Source organism: Coenobita brevimanus, chromosome 23 (assembly GCF_032717465.1).
Source record: "Coenobita brevimanus isolate Jiangsu-jjx chromosome 23, ASM3271746v2, whole genome shotgun sequence".
NCBI lineage: Eukaryota > Metazoa > Arthropoda > Malacostraca > Decapoda > Coenobitidae > Coenobita > Coenobita brevimanus.
The window spans coordinates 53,461,155-53,475,145 of NC_136976.1; the positions used below are offsets into that span (position 1 = coordinate 53,461,155).

Consider the following 13,991-nt stretch of genomic DNA (forward strand, 5'->3'; position numbering starts at 1 on the left):
AAGGGTAACTTTTGTCAACTTTGACGGGCTATAGCTCATGAACCAGGTAGTCTAAAATGCTCTGATTTGCGGCATAAGGTGTGTAAATTCAAGCTCTAAACCTTGGGCATAAAACTTTTTACTTATGGAAGGGTTGAAAAATTGGCTCCATATATTGTACAGGTTTTCAGGGAAGTTCGGTTGATCGAACTGTGTATCCTAGGGGTTAGGACAGCTGTGGGGGAAAAGAGGAAGAAGTGGCTAGTGTGGTTACAGGACAGTGGTTCAACTGAAATAAGAACTGAATACAGGCAAACCCTGATTTGCGATATCCCTAGATGTGATACCCCAGAATAGTGATGGGGGTAGAAATACCACCCTGCCCCTTCTACAGTATTGTGGCCCAACCCCTGGTTTTATGATGGGTTTTTATTTTTTCTTTACCGATTTTGGTGATAATTTTAAATTTTGTGTTTAGGTTGATTTATAAACTGTTTTTAGACTTAGAGTAATGTGATTAAGTCATAGGTGGAATGAACATTGTTAATTGGGGTATGGTTTCTCGTCAATCAGACGAGGTACAAAACAGCGTGGCCAACTACGAGACTCAACAAAGAATATGTCGTCTGACCACTTGACTGTCATCTAACCTATCATGGAATACTTTTTTTTTTTTTTGGGTGGGAGGGGGGGGGGGTCCATCATCCACTCGATGTAGAGATGCCATATGATCTCTATTGTGAGTGACAAGCCAAATGATTTCCTGTACCCAGGAAACTATTTACTACACAGGGTGGTAACCATATAACCGGGGTTTCTGGCAGGGTTAAGTGTCCCCCAGATTCCCCTATCCAAAATCACTTAATCATGGCAGTCATTTCAGAGAGCCTCGGAGGGCCAAATACCTGCCCAGGATCCCAACCAAATGGGCAGATTCGCATGGCCATGTAGAATGTGAGAGGTGTGAATGAGGAGAGCAAGAGGGTGGAAGTGGTGAATGTGTTCAAGAATGCAAAATATGCCGTGGTGGCACTGTGTGAAATGAAGATGAAAGGGTGTGAAGTGGAGGAGTGGGAGGGTGTGAAATGTGTAAGATCGGGAATGAATGGGTGAGGAACATGCAAGAGAGGTGTTGTTTTGTTGATGAATGAGGTGTGGGAGAATGAAATGAGAGACTTCAAATATGTCAGCTCAAGATGAATGTATGTCAAGTTCAAGTTTGAGAAGGTGAAAGTGGCAGTGACTGTAGCATATGCACCATGTGAGGAGAGGAGTCAAAGGAAGACAGGTCTTGGAATGGGCTGGATGAAGTAGTGGGATAATAATGGGTGATACGAATGGAAGAGTAGGCACTGGTCCTGAGGATAACATAATGGGATGTTATGGAGTACCAGGAGAAAATGATAATGTAAAGCAACTAAATGATATGTGTCAGGAGAAGAGGTTGTGCATTTGTAACTCGCATATAATACACAAAGATGCACATAAAGATACATGGTATAAAGGGAGCGGGGATCATGTTGAAAGAAGCCTAATTGATTACGTGCCCGTAGAGAGGTCAATGATGGGAATGATTGCTGATGTAAGCCTCATGCAGATGCAACACTCAAGCCTCTGGTTCATATCAAGGACTTCATTGCACCAGCTACTTTTCTTCCTTGTGTCACTCTACTTTCCACTTGTTTTGTACATTTTCTTCTCTTTCCTATCACTGTACCCAGGTATTTGAACTCTCTCACCAATTCTAGTCTCTCTCCATTCACTTTAACAATGCACTGGGAGTCACCTCTCTCAATAACCATCACTTTACTCTTTTCTACATTTGCTCTCAAGGCACAACGCTCACAGATATCAGCAAAACTGCACTAGTCTACGAAGCTTTTATCTGGTATTTGCAAGTAGTACTACATCATCAGCATACAACAAATTTGAGTTATTCCATCCATTACCATTCATTACCAATGCCATCCCCCTCTCCACTACTCGTGTTTTTACTTCTCTCATCACCCCTTCCACATATATATTGAACAACCATGGGGACATCACACAACCTTGTTGCACGCCCACATTGATCGTGAACCATTAACTTAGATGCCCATTAACCCTTACACATGCTTCACTACCATCATAAAAACTCTTGACGGCCCCTAGCAGGTTACCATCTACATCGTACATGTGCAAAACTTTCTACAATCCTTCTCTGTCCACTTTGTTGTATGTTTTTTCCAGATCCATGAATGCCAAAAACACCTTATAGCTCTTCTCACAAGCCTTCTCTGCTATCTGTCTCACAGCAAATATCTGATCCACACATCCTCTGCCACTTCTAAAGCCACCCTGTTCATCACTCACTAGGACTTCTGATATCACTCTTACTTTCTCTTAACAACTCTTCCATCTAACTTCCCTACCACACTCAATAAACTTATGCCACGATAATTCTTGCACTTGCTTTGCTCATCTTTATTTTTGCACAGGGGTACAATCACAGCCTTTTTCCACTCTGCTGACACAGTTTCACTCATCCATGCCTTCTTACATATCTCCAACAAGCACTTCATTCCGCCCTCTCCACTACACTTCACCATCTCTGCATACACTACATCAACCCCAGCTGCTTTCCCATTTTTCAGCCTCTTCACAGTGTTCTTCACCTGTGTGAGTGTCATGTCTCCTGGAACCACATTCCTTCTCTGCACATCCCCCAAACCACCCATGTTTACAGCCACTCTGCTCTCTCCATTCCCATTCATCAGGCTTTCAAAATATTCTTTCCATCTGGTCCTTACTTCATCCCCATGGGTTAATAATCTACCACCTACATTCTTCACACCATCACATTTCTTTCCACTTTCACTTCTACATTTCTGCACCTCTTTCCAGAATAACTAACTATTTTCAGAGTAGTTTGCATTTATTTTTCTTCCTAGATCATCATTTTCCTCCTCCTTTTTTCCTCTTCACTATTCTCTTTACATGCTTCTTGTTCTCAATATATTCAGTTATTATTTCAACTGAACCCCTGTCCAATAACCACTTTAGCCACTTCTTCCTTTTTTCCTCCACTGCTGTCTTAACCTCATTATCCCACCATGACATACCTTTCTTCTTTGTTGTTACTCTTGCCACACCACACACCACTTTAGCATTTCTAACTAAGCAATCCCTATATGCATTCCACAGGCAGTCCAGATCCATTTCATTCCAATTCACTGATTCTAACTCCTCCCCTACTTTGGTCCTGCAATCATCTGCCCTTTCTTTGATCCTTAGCTTTTCAACTTTCAGTCTTTCTCCCTGACTGCTCCTCTCTCTCCTGATCCACCTCACTCCTCTCAGCTTGATCTTGCATACTACAATCATATAATCTGGCAGACCTCCACATCGTCCTCTCACAGCCCTCGTATCAGCAACCATTCTCACCATCGGCCTCTCTATGAGCACGTAATCAATCAGGCTTCTTTCAACACGATCCCCACTCCCTCTATACCATGTACCTTTATGTGTAGCTTTGTGTATGAAATACGAGGTACAAATTGCAAAACCTCCTCTCCTGACACGTATCCTTCAGTCACTTCCCGTTATAATTTTCTCCTGGTACCCCATTAAACCCATTATGTTATCCTCAGGACTAGTGCCTACTCTTTCATTCATATCACCCATTATGATCACTTTAAAGCTCCTGGGCATTTCTCTCACTACTTCATCCAGCTTATCCCAAAACCTGTGTTTCTCTCTCTTACTCCAGTCCTCACATGATGCATACAATAAATGCCACTTTCACCTTCTCAAACTTGAACTTGACATGCATTCACCTTGAGCTGACACATTTGTAGTCTCTCATTCCACTCTGTAATTATACAATTACTACCCAATATTATTTATGGTTTCCTTGACCACAAGAAACTTGTCACTCAGTGTAGTATTACCAGAAGAAAGCACTACACTGAGTGAATGGATAGTAGGTGCTCTCACCAGTACGAACCTACTGTGGTATAAAACCTGAATAAACAAGGTTCTACAATTTTTTTTTCTTACCTCTTGAATTCCTCTTCAATTTCAATGAGATCTTTGAGGACTGTTTGCACTGTGTCTGGCTCCAATTCCAACTCTGGCTCTGGTTCACGGCCCAGCTTCCTGTCCAGGTGATATAAATCATCAATGACAAAACTCAAACTAAAATAAGGATTACCCTTACTAATAAAAATAGGTATTATATACAGTCACCTCACCCATAATGCACACTTCCATAATGCCATTCATATACATCACCCAAAGCTGATGGACAGATTCAAAATGCTTTCACAACATGTGATGCAGACTCAGACAGTCCCAATTATGGCATTTCTAGCCTTTGCAAATGCCTCTCCTTCCCATAGTACATGGCATGTGAGTGCCTAGAGATCCACTGTCCACCTCCAACTCCTCCTCCTCCTCCATCCCTCACATCGATGTCTACCATCACAGTTCACTGTAAGTTAAGGAAGTGCTTTCATAAATGTAATTATTAATGTGTTACTAGGCTTCCCTATGGATGTCTGGTATTTTTAAGGCCAATCTGGAGAAAGTTAAGACAAGCCTAGAAAAGTTGGGAGTAACACTGGGGAAAATGCTGAACTAATTCCTTTCTTTCCAGAGGCTGTCTTCTCCATAACACATTTTCGCATAGCACTCAACATACTGCTGGCCAAACTGCCACATTATAAGCAAGCTAACTGTATTTTCAGCATCAGAGGTATACTTAAATTTCAACCACAACAACACAGAACTCATATCATGAGAATAGCTTTCCTAGATAGTTATTTCGATCATGATAATAACCATATTTTTGTTAGTATAGGGGATTTGTTATACCTCTTCCTTAGCAATTTATTTTTCATATTACACCTCGATAGTGTCCTGCATGTTATTTTACTGTTCAAGGGAGTAAACAAGAGCATTATTAGACAGGTATTAGGACTAGACATCTATACCATGCACTGCATCAAAAATCAGTTATGTAAGAGGAGTGTAGGAGCCCAGGGCTAGGCATTGGTCCCGACATTTAAGATGAGAGTGACCAGCCTCACTCATCCCTGAGTGGCATTACATGAGCAATCAACCCCAACCACCCCTTGGATATAAACCTTCACCGGCTCAATCCGATTGGAGCACAATAATTACCCACTAAAAACCACCAGGCGCCAAAATTTGGTTACCACCCAGAGTAGTAAATGGTTTCCTGGTGCACAGGAAACCATTTGGCTTGTCACTCAGTGTAGAGTCACCCACAGGCTGAAGGAAGTGGAAAGAATAAAGGAAAGAAAGACAGAAGAGGGAGTGTAAATTCACACGTAGGCAGAAGGACAAGGAAAGAATGAAGGAAAGAAAGATAGCAGAGAATGGAAGGAAAGAAGGATGGAGAGGAAAGGGCAGACCACCGAGAGCAGCACTACATCGAGTGAGTGGATGGTGAGTGCCCTCACCTACCACAAATATGAAAAAACACTGTATAAACCTCTTGAATTCTGGGGGCATTCTTTTTAGTTTATTATATCTGCCAATGAAGTTGGAGATGTTTATGTACAGTATTCACCCCTGTTTGTTTGTTTGTCCACATGATCTCAAAAGTTTATGGATGGATTTCAATGAAATTTTGTGGATACGTGGGTTACGGGCCAAGGAATCTATCTATCTATCTAGACCAAGATGCCATAATCCCATAAGGAGTGGCCATTTGTCTTTGAGTTTGTTGGTTTATGAGAAGGGGCAGTAACCTTGTGCCAATCTACTTGTTGACATGTACCGAAAACATATGGGTTGGCTAAATGGTTATCACCCAATGCTGTAAATGGTTTCCTGCTTAGAGGAAACCATCAGGCATGTCACTCAATATAAAGCTGACTGAAAAGGAAAGAAGAGCAATAGAAAGTGATGGGAAAGCTGGGAGAAATAGGAAAAGAGGAAGGCAGACAAAGAAAATGAATGATAAACATGAAGAAACAGACAGCACTACATCAACTGCGTGGATGATCATGGCCACCACATACCACCTATGGGCCAAGTAAGAGTTTACTCATTTTAGTGGTGATCTGAGTTTGAGTCCTGGTCCAGAACATTTTTTTTTGGTTTGTCTGTCAACAAGATATCACAAAAAGTTAAGCAAAGATTTCACTTAACTTCTGTGGATATGTAAGTCATGGGCAAAGGAACAGTTGGTTAAATTTTGGTGGTGATCCAAGTTGTCTGGTACAGGCCATGGCAAAGGTATGCAATCTCTGACCATGTTTTACTTGTTCTAGCTGCTTACCAGATGATTTGGTTCAACCTGACTAAGGCTTCTTGTACTAAAGGGGTTATTAATGCCATTTCTATCCCCTCCAGTTGTAATAATTTATCCTATACTAAAAGAAAGTTTCAGGACAGCAAGAAAAAAGGAAAAAGATGTCCCTGTGCTAATGGTTTAAAGCGAGAGTTCGTGGGTGCGCACTTGTTGAGGGCAGCCAGGGCAGCACAACCAGCAGTGTGGTCCGGGTTGATCTCCAAACATTTCTTGTACTTTGCTTCGGCTTCTTCCAGCTTCTTCTCTTCTTCTAATCTATATAAAAAAAAAAAAAAAAAGTAAATAAAATAAAATGAGTAACATCGATGCATACTTTAGGGATGATTTCTTTAAACAATTATTATCTATAAAGTTTGTTTTCTAGTTTTTGTCTTCTTTTCCTCCTGATCATCTTGACCTCTATTTCCCACCTAATGCTGGAACAAATTAGGGTCCAGAACGTAAGGAAAGATAAAGTACAATAGATGGAAAACTATTCAACAGCATGCTCAGTAAAATACGTCACACACTCACGGCTCAAGTCCCCAGAATTCTGACTCCACCTCACAGGCATAAAATCCTACTTTTTTATTCATTTTTCTTTACAGAAGTCCTTCGCATTCATTATTAGGTATTGTAACTCCAACTCCTATGAAGCTTAGGGGTAAAAAAAAAAAAAAGTGGGGGGGGAGGGGGGAGGTGTCAAACCTTTGTTATGTGCTCCTCCATACAAAAATTTATCCAGCCACCTCAATTCCCAGTCAGTTCCCTACTCTGATCAACTTCCATTATTTACTTTCTTTCTTTATCATTTACCATATCTATCCATGTTATTGGCCTATCCATGTTATTGGCCTAGCATATCATCTTCCATCTTCACACTCACCCACTTATACTTTTTCATCATCCAATTTACATATTCTTCCCATGTGACCATACCATATAAGCACATTCATCAAACCTACTGTCAAAAAATTTCCCTGCTCAATATCTCTCATTATTTCATACCATAATCACATCCTCTCTCCATGCTCCAGGTATATTCTTCAATAACATCATTCCCACTCCTCTCACTCATGATTTTCCATTATCATACCACACCAGTTTCACATTCTTATGTTCACTAGAGCACCAAAACAACTCCACTCAACCTTCTTCCAGCCTGTACACTCAGACCTATTTAATATCAAGGCCTTTATAGCACCAGTCACATTCCTTCCCTGAGGTTTTTACTCTATTTTCCACTTTCTTCCTACATTTACTTCTGATTTTTATACTGCACCTAGGTACTTAAACTCCCCACCACACCAACTCTCTCCATTCATTTGCACATCACCATGACACACCTTCCCTCTTATCAATTATTATTTAATTTAATTTTACATTTACTCATTTATTTATTTACTGAGAGAGAGAGAGAGAGAGAGAGAGAGAGAGAGAGAGAGAGAGCAGCTCATATTTTAAAATCAACTCTATAACACTTCTAATACTTTAGTACTGTTTTCTCCAGTTTCTTCTCTCCTTCAAATCTAGAGGAATAAATACGCATTATCAGTGAACATTCTTATGATGCTTTACTATATTATACTATTTATCTATCTTATCTAAATCGGGGAAAGCCCCAGGAATCGATGGAGTGTGTGGTGAAATGCTGAAGCATGGGGGAGAGATAGTAGTAGAATGGATGTGGAAGATGTGCAGATTGGCCTGGGAGGAAGGTAAGAGTCCCGGAGGATTGGAAGTCAGGTATAATTATTCCCTTGTACGAGGGAAAAGGGGAAAAAGAAGTGTGTGGTAATCATAGGGGCATTTGTCTTCTTAGTGTATGGTAGGATACTTATTGACAGAGTTAGAGAAAGAACACAGAAATTAGTTGGTGAAGAGCAGGGAGGTTTTAGGAAGGGAAGAGGTTGTGTAGATCAGATATTCATTCTTAGATCTTTAGTGGAAAAGTTTCTAGAGAAGGGAAAGAAGTTGTATGCGGCTTTCATGGATTTGGAGAAAGCATATGACAGGGTGGATAGACAAGGATTGTGGAAAGTGTTAAGAATATATGGAGTAGATGGGAAGTTGTTGAATGCTGTGAAGAGTATGTGCGATGGTGCGAAGGCTGCAGTGTGTGTGGGTGGTGAACTAAGTGAATTTTTCTCTTTGAAAGTTGGGTTGAAACAGGGATGTGTCATGTCTCCATGGTTGTTCAATCTGTACATGGATGGGGTAATAAAAGAAGTACAAGGTAGGGTAGTGGATGTTGGAGTGGCCCTGGTGAGAGAGGGTAGTGTTTGGAAACTCCCTGTACTGTTGTTTGCAGATGATACTGTGTTGTGGAGTGAAGACGAAGGGGAGCTGCAGGGCTTGGTGGATGAGTTTGGGAGAGTGTGTAAGAAACGGAATCTAAAGGTGAATGTAGGGAAGAGTAAAGTGATGGTCTTTGAGAGAGGTGAAGTCAGTGAATGTACAGCGAGGTTGGATGGTGAGGAATTAGAAAATGTGAGTACGTTTAAGTATTTGGGTAGTGTGATGAGTAAGGATGGAGGTTTGGAGGGTGAAGTGCTTGAAAGGGTACAGCAGGGAAGAAAGGTTGCTGGTTCTTTGAAAGCAGTGATAAGAAACAGGGAAGTGAGCATGGATTTGAAAAAGTTACTACATGACAGTATTGTGATACCAACTCTAATGTACGGAAGTGAAGCTTGGACGTTGTTGGAAGGACACAAGTCAAGAGTGAGAGCAGTGGAAATGAGTTATTTAAGAGGAGCCTGTGGAGTCACATGGAGAGACAGGCTGACGAATGAGGAAATAAAGGAGCGTTGTGGTGTGGATGTGATAAGATGCGTTATGAGGAACACACTGAGGTGGTTTGGCCATGTGGAGAGGATGGAGGGTGAAAGACTGACGAAGAGAGTGTATGTGAGTGAGGTGGAGGGGGGAAGAGGGAGGGGGAGGCCGAGGATGAGATAGAGGGATGGGGTGGAGAGGTATATGAGAGAGGGGGGTGTGAGTTGGGAGCAGGGCAGTGAAACGGCGGGGGACAGGGGGACGTGGAGGCGATTTGTTTGTGGCCACCCCAAACAGGATTGAGGCGTCTGGCAATAAATAGATAGATCTATTCCCAGATGCCTTAATCCAATAAGGGTGGATACACACATATCGTTTCCATGTCGCCCTGTCCCCCACCATTTCACTGCCCTCCCCCGAGCTCTCACCCTCCTCTCTCATATACCACTCCACTCCATCTCATCCTCAGCCTCCCCCTCCCACTCCCCTCCTCCAGCTCTCATATACACTTTCCTCATTAGTCTCTCACTCTCCATCCTCTCCACATGGAAAAACCATCCTCCCAATGCTTTCTATCACATTCACATCCACACCACAACGTTCTTTCATTTGTCAGTCTGTCTCTCCATGTAATTCCACATGCTCCTCTCAAATATCTCATTTCCACTGCTCTCACTCTTGACTTGTGTCCTACCAACAAGGTCCATGCTTCGCTTCCATTAGTTAGAGTTGGTATCATAATACTGTCATGCAATGATTTTTTTACTTCCATGCTCACTTCCCTGTTTCTTATCACTGTTTTCAAAGAACCAGCAACCTTTCTTCCTTGTTGTACCTTTTCAAGCAATGCACCCTCCAACCTTCCATCCTTATTCATCACACCACACAAGTACTTAAATGCACTTATTTTCCATTTCCTCCTCATCCACCCTCACTGTACATTCACTGACTTCATTTCTCTTCCCTACATTCACCTTTAAATAACATTTCTTACACACTCTCCCAAACTCATTCACTATGATCTGCAGTTCTCCATCTTCACTTAACAACACAGTATCAGCTGCAAACAACAATACAGGAAGTTGCCAAATACTACCCTCTCTCATTAGGGCCACTCCAACATCCACTGCACTACCTTGTATCTCTTTTATAAAGCCATCCATATAAAGACTGAACAACCATGGAGATGTTGTTTCACTCCAACATTCAAACAGAAAAATTCACTCAGTTCACGATCCACATGCACTGCAGCCTTAGCACTCTCATACATATTCTTCATCACAGCATTCAACAATGTCCCAATTGTTCCAAATATTCTTAGTATTTTCCACGTTGCTTCTCTATCCACTCTCTCATATTCTTTCTCCAAATCCATGAAGGCTCCATATAACTTCTTTCCCTTCTCAGGAAACTTTTCCACTAAAGACCTAAGGATGCATTTCTTATCTACATAACCTCTTCCCTCCCTAAAACCTCCCTGTCCTTCTCCAACTAATTCCTCTGTTATTTCCCTAACTGTAAGTAAGTATCCTACCATATACTTTGCCTACTACACTAATCAGACATGTGTCCCAATGATTACCACACACTTCTTTTCCCCTTTTCCTCTGTATAGGGGAATAATCATACCTGACTTCCAATCCTCCGGGACTCTACTTTCCTCCCGGGCCAATATGCACTTCTTCCATATCCATTCTACAACTAACTCTCCTGCATGCTTCATTATTTCACCTCACACTCCATCAATTTCTGGGGCTTTCCTCATTTTGACTTTATTCATTTCTTCCACTACCTCCATCCTACTGATCTCCTCCTCCCTTCTCACCACTTTCTTTATCCCAGCCATATATACTTGAAATACTTATTTTCTATGTTCAACAATTCTTTAAAGTGCTATCTCCATCTGCTCACTTTCACTTCTCCACAAGCAATCCAACATTTTTAACTTTCACTCCCCTACTAACTTCCTTTTCACCCTGTCTAACTCTTTTTACCTTCTTCCAGAACATTTTCTTACATTCCCTCCACTTTACAATCAAATTCCTTTCAAATTCCTCACTCACTCTCTTCTTACTCTCTCTTACTAATCTTTTCACCTCTCTCTTCCTCACTAAGTATAACTCTCTCTTCTGTCTCTCAACTTCATGACTCTGTTTCCCATCCACTCACAATATGCTTTCTTCTTTTGGACCAGAACTTGCCTCACCTCTTGATTCCACCATGCTGTTCCCTGCATTCCCTTTTGTCTTCTCTTCACTCCACACACAACCTCACATGTTGCACAGATTTCTTCGATGAATATCTTGCACATATCTTCCACCTTCCCCGTCTGCTCCCAATCATATTTACCCAACCGCTCCTCCACTTCTCTCTTATATTCTGCCTTTTTTCCATCCTCTTGCAACCTTTCTACCCCCCTTGTATGGAGTACTCCCTCCTGTCCTTCCCTCCTTTTGTTCCTCCACTGCAATTTAACTTTGACATTCACCACCACCAAGTGGTAGTCAGAAAGTTCATTCCCCCATTGTCTGTATGCTCTTGCATCCAGTATATACCTCCTCATTCTGTCATCCCCACACACATAATCAATCACTGCCTTCCATTTATTCATTTCACCAACCACCCTTCTCATCATCATATAGAACTGTAAATTTGTATTTATGTATGTATATATGTATGCATGTGTGTGTATGGGTCAACCTCACCATACGATCAATCATCATCCGATCGTGTGGTTAATTAACCATTAACCCGCCCCATCCCAACGTTTTCTGGGCAGTGGTACGCCCCAGTCCCGACATTTTTGGACCTTTTTTTTTTTTTTTTGGCTTAAACATCCGCTTTTGGAGAGAAACATCGAAAATTCATAGAGAAATCGCTCACCTGAGGTTTAAAATACTCGATCCAGGTAGGAGTATCTCCTTACCTTACAGGGTTTTCTATCAGGCTGGCTGCAAAGAAAACGAGTTCTATGGGAGGATAACTATTCTACACCACTCATAAACGGTATTTAGTTATTTATTTGGTACGAATTTATATGTAGTACGAGAGTATATTGGTTTTCAAACGGTAACATAGGCATTACAAGCATTGTTTCACTCACTAACTCATCAACATTCCTGACCTTTTTTTGCCACATTACCTGATCATCATTTCTGACTGTTTCTTCCTCTAATGTTTGTCCTCCACATTGTCATCGATTGGGGAATCACTCTGGCCCTGAATTTCGTACCGTGGCATGACATGGCTTTACTGGCCAGGTCACTGATAACAGTTGAATTGCTGAGAAAAGGTCATGTGGGGGGGGGGGTTATACTGGGTAAGGCATTGTCCCTGCCTGGCATCTTGTAGAGGAAGGTGTCAACTGTATACGTGCCAAAAATCACTCGCGAAATTGAAAATTGTTAGGGACCTTGCAATGTTGCCGCGTTAATTTATGTCTCCGGGATATGAGTGCACATCATGTGAGGATGTGAATTCACGTCTCCGGGACGGGGCAGGTTAAACCGCGGGCTTGTTTTGCTTTGACTTGTGGCTCCGCGGGCATATTCGCGCTCCGACAGACTCTCTAAAAATATTTGCCAAAAATCAGTTATTAGTCCCAGAATATTAAAATCATATATACTTATGGCACATACCTTCAGCTTTCTCCTGGGGTGTTTGTTGAGCCTTTGTCGAGTACCGTAGGACTTGTGGAGACCTCTGAAGTTGGGTAACGAAGTCTCCACTTTACACTTCCTGACAACTTGTAATATGATTACCACAGCCTGATATTATCACTAGAAACACTATTCTATGATTCTCAAATAGTTTGGAATCCATACTAAAAAAAAAAAAAAAAAAAAAAAAAAAAAAACTGTGAAAGCAATGAAAATTATGAGAGCGTATGACCATCCCACTTCTGATCGTTCGCCGCTAGTGTTGTCTATTATTCATAAAACCACTCACAGTTTATATTTCTGCTACTATATAACACTTATATATATCTACAGTCTTTATCCATAAGTTTCCTTCAGTAATAATAGTTTATTGTCACTGTAGGCATTCAATTTCTTTCAGTAAAATACGTAGCATTCATTTTCTCGTCCTGTATACTAGCACTGAGAGTGAATGTCACTTTCACCTTCCTCTCATAACTCATAGTATTCATACATGCTAGAGTGAAACTTTCACTTTCATTACTCCTAGTGTATTTACTGGTATTCTTATAATACTACTCATTTACATTTCTATTTACGTTCTCTATTTTATTTACATTATTTACATTTCTATTTTATTTACACTGTGTTATGCACTGTCACTTGAAGTAACTTATAAAACTATTTTCCACTGTTCACTTATATTTACATTCATTTTGCTTTCACTTGTTGTTTACACATTATTTACAATTCCATTTGCACTGTTTTACTCAATAAAAAGATCGTAATCACTCTCTATCAATTGTCAGCCCTTTACCTCTTTCCACACGAGGTTTAGTAGGGGGTAAAGGTCACTGGACCCTTTGCATGGGGCTAGAAAGCGGCGGAAGTTAGCAGGAGCTAATCAGACATACTCCCACCTTCAAAGACGACAGTGACCTGATAGTAGTGGCCTCCTGCTGCCTGGCTAGAGTGAGTGCAATACTACCAACTTCAGCCCTGTGAGACCTGCTAATATACAGCAATGAAATGATTGGCAGGAAACCAAGACAATACATAATAAACAAGGTAGTTCCAGGTGAATGTAAATATCACTTAGGCTTCTCCCTTCCCTCCTTATATGTATATTTATTACGAAAATAGATTATACGGCATATTTCAAGGGGAAATAAACAGCGAAAATTAGCGAACGAGTGCACGTGAGGTGTTGTCAGGTGATAATTAGCCAATTCCAGGTGTATGGCACTATCACTTACCTTATTTCTTTTTTGTATATAGTATTTGGTATAAGTATACGG

At 41.1% G+C, this 13,991-nt stretch overlaps 1 protein-coding gene across 1 annotated transcript in view; it reads right to left on the reverse strand.

The window, feature by feature from the left end:
- LOC145392973 (uncharacterized) overlaps positions 1-13,991 on the reverse strand; it is a 327,964-nt gene that overhangs the window by 145,841 nt on the left and 168,132 nt on the right. Inside the window, exons 10-11 of the mRNA XM_080267267.1 lie at positions 6,449-6,556; positions 4,018-4,116 (exon numbers count right to left, since the gene is read on the reverse strand). Coding sequence (XP_080123393.1) covers positions 4,018-4,116; positions 6,449-6,556 — 207 coding nt within the window. The remainder of the gene's footprint in view (positions 1-4,017; positions 4,117-6,448; positions 6,557-13,991) is intronic.